Raw genomic sequence first — 7,627 nt, forward strand, 5'->3', positions numbered from 1 at the left:
TTCTCCTTCATCTTCTGACCAATCGGAATTGAGAATTGTGGCATTAAAAGAAAATATCAGAAACCGCTTTCCCCCTGTTTACCTGCATGCGCTATTGGAAAAGTTCATTTCAAAACATTTCTCCGTCAAGAAAACCTGACAGAAGTTCTCAAATTCTTGCTAAATCACCTAAAGTTAAATAAATCAAAGGTCCTCTACCTTTTGTAACTAAAGCCCCCCCCCCCCCCAAAATCATGTGGCCCCTCCCACATTGGAGGAGACCAGGTGTAATGATTATCTATTCTATAATCTATAATCTGTTTTGATAGATAGGTAAGATTTTTTTTTTTTGCTTTTGTGTTTTTGTATTTTTTTTAATTACTTTTCATTACTTTTAAGACTGTTATAAAACTATATAAAGGACAGGTATGGAACTTGAATGACAGGTGTGGGCCCGTCTCGTCATCCATGACGTTGTTGAATCTCCGGCTGTCGGATCCTCACTGAACAGAGCGGACGCAGAGAGAGGTGCGAGTGCGGCGGGAAAGCGAGACCTCGCGCTTGCAGGACAGTACTGGCGATATTTGGAAAGTCGCTAAGGTTTCTCCAAAAAAGTTGTGAGATTTGTTGCTAGGCGTTTTGTTTGTTTGTTTGTCTGCGCAAAAAATTCGCTAAAGGGGTCTGAAAGTCAGGCTAAGATAAAAGGCAGGCTAAGCTCCGCCTCTCCCCAGCAAAAAGAAAATTCAGACGGAGAGAGAACGTGGGGTTTTTCATTTATGCACATTCTATTTGAAAAGCAATAAAATACACAGCGTACCCAAATGATGCCATGTCCGTGTTTTGTTCTTGAAAACAATTCGCGCCCCCCTGGTTGAGAACCATTGACCTACATCAAACACTCGCGCTGTAACCAGTCGTACCTGTGAGTTTGATTTTAGAGAGCCGAGCATAGATCCCCGGTAACTCGGAGTAGTCGACGCTCAGTTCCTTCCACTGCCGGGCCTCTATCCGAGCCTGCCTGACTGCCTCCGGCTCATCGGCAGCGCTTGGAATCGTCACGCCGGACACGGGTTTGACGTCTGGGATCTCCTGAATCTGCCTGAGGACCGGGTCATCTCTTTCGTCCAGTGTAGAGATCACCGGCTCCTGCTTCGGCCGGGCTCGCTGGCTCAGAGCACCGCTCACCTTCACATACTGAGGGACACCCACACAAAAAAAAAGGGGGTGGGGGGTACACAGCCTGGTGTTTTATGACTCGGTGATTCGATGCATGAATGTACATTTAAAGATCAAACAATTGAATAAGATATGATCTAGAGACGTTCACTGGGGACCATGTGTGGTATCAGATTTCACTGATGCTTTTATTCATTCGTTTATACCGTTTCCGAAACCATTCATCCATTCCACTTTTCCACCAGGTGAATTTTACTCAGCTTTTGCCAGACTGTTGCTTAAACTAAAAAAACAATAATGTAGTTTTCAGCATCACCGTAAGAAGAGGATGTCGATAAACACACTGGAAATCGTACCTGTCTCTTGAGGAAACGCAGGTGCTGGAAGGTGATCCATTGCGCCGGGTCGCTCCTGCAGAGCTGCACTAGAGTCCGGACACTCCGCTGATTTCTGGGGGCGTTTATGAAGAGCGCTGGGTTCACGATCAGACCAGCACCAATCAGACCTGCAGAACAAGGTGATCCGTCGATATAAATAAGCTCACAATGGTAGGCTGCATGGGGCGAAATGTGGTGCAAATTTGGAGTCAAAATTCTTCTCACATGAAGAAAACAAGAGAGCTAGACAGAACACCGCGCAGAACCGTGCTAAAGATTCGGGACCTTACAATACGGGTGCATCTCATAAAATTAGAATATCGTGGAAAAGTTCGTTTTTTCCTGTCATTTAATGCAAAAAGTGGAACTTTCATATATTCTAGATTCATTACACATGAAGTGACATATGTAATACCATGGTCTGTAAACCAGTTACTAATAGTTTTGGCACTGTGGGCAGGTGCCACGTCCTGCTGGAAAAGGAAATCAGCATCTCCATAAAGCTCGTCAGCAGACGGAAGCATGAAGTGCGCTAAAATCTCCTGGTAGACGCTGCATCGACTCTCGACTTGAGAAAACACACTGGACTGACACCAGCAGATGACATGGCAACCCAAATCATCACTGACTGTGGAAACTTCACACTGGACTTCAAGCAACATGGATTCTGTTCCTCTCCACTCTTCCTCCAGACTCTGGGACCTTGATTTCCAAATGAAATGCAACGTTTCCTTTCATCTGAAAAGAGGACTTTGGACCACTGAGTAACAATCCAGTTCTTTTTAAAGGCTCAGGAAACAATTGCAGGTGCTTTGAGTTAATTCGCTGATTAGAGCTCTTCTCAGGTCGACATTTCTGTATTATAAATTCTTCATTCGAATATTTTGAGAGACTGGATCATCGAGATTAAAACAAAAAAAAGGCTTGAAATATTTCACGTTACATGTAAGGAATCTAGAATATATGGAATCTCCACTTTTTGAATTAAATTACGGGGAAAAAACTTTTCCACCTGTACGAATAAACTGCAAGGAGAAGTGCTGTGTTACAGCAGTGTTTAATGACGCTTTAAATGTGCACACTGAAAAGAGCCATAATATGAAAATGAATGCTTTATGATTCGAAAGATTCTGTATGAAGTTTAAATATCAAATCAGCTTCATCCCATCAGAGCTTGTGATTGGTTTTAAAAAAAAAAAAAAAAAAAAGGCAAACATGATTTACAAATATAGTACGCAAGCCACAATATCTGCGAAAAGTGTATTACAATATTAACATACCTTCAGATTGGACAGCGCTGATATAAAAAGTAAAAGTGGATCAAATAAAAATACACAGAATCAAATGTTTATATGAATATATAACTAAAAAGTCCCCATGAAATGCCTTGAAACCTGCAGCACTACTTGATGTGTTGACGTAGGGGCAGGACACAGAGCAACTCCTCCCCCTTTTTAAATAACCAATAGCGTTTCGCTTACTTCAGTCTGGGCTAGGCCGTACTTGACAGTTAACACCATGGATTTTGGGGACGGGACGCTTCAGATTCTAAAGAGCGTTTGATTGGACAGAAAATCTGGTGAGAAGCTGAAGTGCAGAATGATGTCATCAGAATTGCTGAAGTGTATCTGTGGTTTTGAACGCACATATCATGTATCTAATTGCAAACGTTGTCATTGTTTTGGAGCACACCAGCTTATTGATAACCTTAAGGCTAAAATATTCATACTAAAAGCCACAAAACTTCAGTTTTGAGTTCATGGGGACATGGGAAAACTTTGAAAAACACTCAACGCAGACTGAAATTATTTTATATCACAAGATGAATATAATATGGTTTCCTTCATCAACAGAAACTTTTTTTTAATGCAGAAAAACATATCGCTTTATTAAAAATTGACGGTACAGGAGAACTCTTAACCATAACACACTCAGACTACACACACACAGAGTGGGGTTCAAAAAGTCTGACAGCACTTGTGAAAAGAATGATCTTAGAAATATTTACATGAATTTCAGGAGTTCCTGAGTATTTGATTTGTCCCCTTTTTAGCTTTAATGACAGTGTGCACTCAAGCTAGCTAGTGATGTGTTCGTTCATTTTGAACAATTCTTTACTATGACTCGGGAACAACGAGTTGTCTTAGAGCGTGATTCATTTCAGGATGGGGAGACAGACAGAGACAGAGAGAGAGAGAGACAGACAGACAGACGGAGAGAGAGACAGACAGACAGACGGAGAGAGAGAGAGAGACAGACAGACAGACGGAGAGACAGACAGAGAGACAGACAGAGAGACAGGCAGCCGGAGAGAGACAGACAGACAGACGGAGAGCGAGAGAGACAGACAGACAGACAGACGAGAGAGAGAGACAGACAGACGGAGAGAGAGAGACAGACAGACTGAGAGAGAGAGAGACAGACAGACGGAGAGAGAGAGAGACAGACAGACGGAGAGAGAGAGAGACAGACAGACGGAGAGAGAGAGAGACAGACAGACGGAGAGAGAGAGACAGACAGACGGAGAGAGAGAGAGACAGACAGACGGAGAGAGAGAGAGACAGACAGACGGAGAGAGAGAGAGACAGACAGACGGAGAGAGAGAGAGACAGACAGACGGAGAGAGAGACAGACAGACAGACGGAGAGAGAGACAGACAGACAGACGGAGAGAGAGACAGACAGACAGACGGAGAGAGAGAGACAGACAGACAGACGGAGAGAGAGAGAGACAGACAGACAGACGGAGAGAGAGAGAGACAGACAGACAGACGAGGAGAGAGAGAGAGACAGAGAGACAGACGGACGGAGAGAGAGAGAGACAGAGAGACAGACGGACGGAGAGAGAGAGAGACAGAGAGACGGACGGAGAGAGAGAGACAGACAGACGGACGGAGAGAGAGAGACAGACAGACGGACGGAGAGAGAGAGACAGACAGACGGACGGAGAGAGAGAGACAGACAGACAGACGGAGAGAGAGAGAGACAGACAGACGGACGGAGAGAGAGAGACAGACAGACAGACGGAGAGAGAGAGAGACAGACAGACGGATGGAGAGAGAGAGACAGACAGACGGATGGAGAGAGAGAGACAGACAGACGGATGGAGAGAGAGAGACAGACAGACGGATGGAGAGAGAGAGACAGACAGACGGAGAGAGAGAGACAGACAGACAGACGGAGAGAGAGAGACAGACAGACAGACGGAGAGAGACAGACAGACAGAGATTTTTAATTAGATTCTGCTGAAGTGAACTAAATGACTCGAAAAAAAGATTCATTCATTTTGCTGAACAAGATTCAAAGATCCGAGTCAGTAAAATGATCCGAACTTCCCATCACTAGAGCTGGTACAGAACTTTAGGATCCATTTTTGATCAATTCCATCAGAGTGTCTTCTGATCATATGCCTCAATAAAAGAGATTAGACATGAGGATAATCTGACTCAATATCACATATACACTTACATTTAAATAAAGCCTAGAAATAGTGCAGAATAATGAATATTAAATACTCAAAATCCTGAACATTTACTTTTTGTTTGAATATTTCAAAAACTTCTTTATATATATATATATATATATAAAAAAAAACACTTTATTTACAATCAACTTTTTTTTTTATTCCAAATGTGCTCTCAGACTTTTGGACCCAACTGTACATAAAGCTCATATCCGACGACAAGAGTAGATCCCATTTTTAAGAGATACCACATAGCAGCAACCAAGAATCTTTCTATAAATAAACACATCCACATAAACATGTGTCCTAACAGGAGCTTAGGCCATATCTGAACACTGTTCACGATCATGCCTCTGTTCCTGTTATTACCAGAAATGGAAATCATTTGATTCCACACTGTTCATATGCTAATAAAGACCTTTGATTTGGATCCTGACTATTAGGCTAATAAGCTTATCGGCCACAAATAAGACAAAATACCCCTGTTTAACATTAGCATTAAATACATAATAAATGCTTCAGCTAATATAAATGAAGGAATTCTGGGATTATAATATTTTAAATAGTCATAATTCTCCTAAAGACACCTGCTGTAAGGTCAGCTGGGGCTGAACCCTAAATTACTCCGTACTTCCTACAACAAGTGCACTAGGTAGAGTATGAAATAATGACGTATAGCGCCCTATATAGTGCACTACTGCGCGGTAGAAACGCATTTAGGATGCGGCCCCAAACCGCAAGCTAGCGTTAGCTAGACCGCTAACTTCATTCTAACTCAGCACTATGGAGACTGTGCTAACCGGCTAACACTCAACCGACAATACAAGCCCTTTAAGCGTTTCCACCCACAGCTACATCTTAATATCGGCACGTTTATAAACACCGTCGCTTTATATAGATGCTCCCCCACCTGCTGCTCGGCTACATGGCGTCTTAAACATGTTCTCCACGTTCTAACCAGCTACCGCTGGTGTCCTCTTCACGCGCTGTACGCCGCCATTTTGACCGCGAAGGGAAAGTTGCTTCCGGTCACGTGACCAAAAAAAAAAAGTACGCCGGCAATATGAAATAAAATAAAGCACGTATATTAAAATGAAATTAAATAAATAAATAAACAGTACAGCAAAACTGAATCAATTGTATTAATATTATTTCATTAATTATTATTGTTGTTATTATTATTGTTATTATTATGAAATGCTAATATATATGAAGTGATATATATATATATATATGCACATATCACAGCATAGAAGGAATTTTATTAGCAATGTTTTATAGCTTATGGATGTTTCATCAGTATATTTTGTCAAAAATATGGGTTGCAGTAATTTCTGAACCTACAGTCATGTGAAAAAATAAGTACATCCCATGGACATATTTGGACGAGCAAGCATTTGATCATCTTTAAAACAGTGCCTATTAATAAAGTTGGTATATTTGAACCACAAGGAAAGTTAGCTTTTTCAATCATTTATTCAACAGAAATATCAATAGATGTGATATTTTTCTGTGGAAAAAAGTAAGTACACCCTTGGCCTCAGAAACTAGTGTTGCCCCCTTTAGCAGAAATACCTTCTTGTAGACTTTTGCATAATTGTCCACCAGGCTTGCTGGAATTTTTGGACCACTCTTCCATGAAATATTCTTTCAGTTGCAAGATGTCTGAGGGTTTTATTGCATGTACTGGCCTTTTCAAATCCCCCCACAACATTTCAATGGGATTCAAACCTGGGCTTTGACTAGGCCATTCTGTCACCCTCAATTTCTTCTTTTTGAGCCATTGCTTGGTGGATTTACTAGTGTACTTAGGATCATTATCCTTTTGAAATTTCGACTTTCGGTTCAACTTCAACTTTCGGACAGATGGCCTCACATTATCTTCAAGCACTCTCTGATGTGATGCAGAATTTATAGTTGAATAAATGAATGCAAGCTGTCCAGTCCCTGAGGCAGCGGAGCAACCCCAAACCATAACATTTCCACCACCATGCTTCACAGTTGGTATGAGGTGCTTCTCCTGAAAGGCTGTTTTCGGTCTGTGCCAAACATGTCTGCTGTTACTGTGGCCAAACAACTCTATCTTTGATTCGTCTGTCCAGAGCACATTATACCAAAAGGCCTGGTCTTTGTAGTCTTGCAAAGGCTTTTTCCTGGCATGTCTCCCATGCAGGTCAAATTTGTGCAATCTCTTTCTGATTGTAGAAGTGTGCACTTTTACACCAACAGTTGCAAGACTTTCTAGAAGATCCTGTGATGAAATTTTGGGGTTCTTGGAGACTTCTTTTTGCATCAGATCGTCTGCCATAGGGCTGAATCTGCTATGTCATTTGAAATCTGCACCATTTGTAGGTTATTTTCCTTACAGTGGAATGATGTATTTCAAATAATTTGGAAATCTTTTTAAATCCTTTTCCAGACTCATAGGCACAACCTTTTTTTTTTTTTTTTTTTTTTTTTGAAGGACTTACAGAACTCTTTAGATCTTGGCTTGATGACACCACACACCTCAATAGCAAAGGGAACACCAGACACTAGATATGAGAGGGGTATAAATAAGACAGGTTCCAATCACTTGCACCCGATCCTGAACATCTGATTGATCTATTTTTTTTTGTCAATTTAAATTGTGA

At 41.5% G+C, this 7,627-nt stretch overlaps 1 protein-coding gene across 1 annotated transcript in view; it reads right to left on the bottom strand.

Moving 5' to 3' along the window:
* LOC128617149 (protoheme IX farnesyltransferase, mitochondrial) overlaps positions 1 to 5,998 on the bottom strand; it is a 48,313-nt gene extending 42,315 nt beyond the window's left edge. The window contains exons 1-3 of the mRNA XM_053640173.1: positions 5,905 to 5,998; positions 1,512 to 1,660; positions 900 to 1,173 (exon numbers count right to left, since the gene is read on the bottom strand). Coding sequence (XP_053496148.1) covers positions 900 to 1,173; positions 1,512 to 1,660; positions 5,905 to 5,935 — 454 coding nt within the window. The 5' untranslated portion in view covers positions 5,936 to 5,998. The remainder of the gene's footprint in view (positions 1 to 899; positions 1,174 to 1,511; positions 1,661 to 5,904) is intronic.
* Positions 5,999 to 7,627: the final 1,629 nt, after the last annotated feature.

This window comes from Ictalurus furcatus, chromosome 13 (genome assembly GCF_023375685.1).
Source record: "Ictalurus furcatus strain D&B chromosome 13, Billie_1.0, whole genome shotgun sequence".
Lineage (NCBI taxonomy): Eukaryota > Metazoa > Chordata > Actinopteri > Siluriformes > Ictaluridae > Ictalurus > Ictalurus furcatus.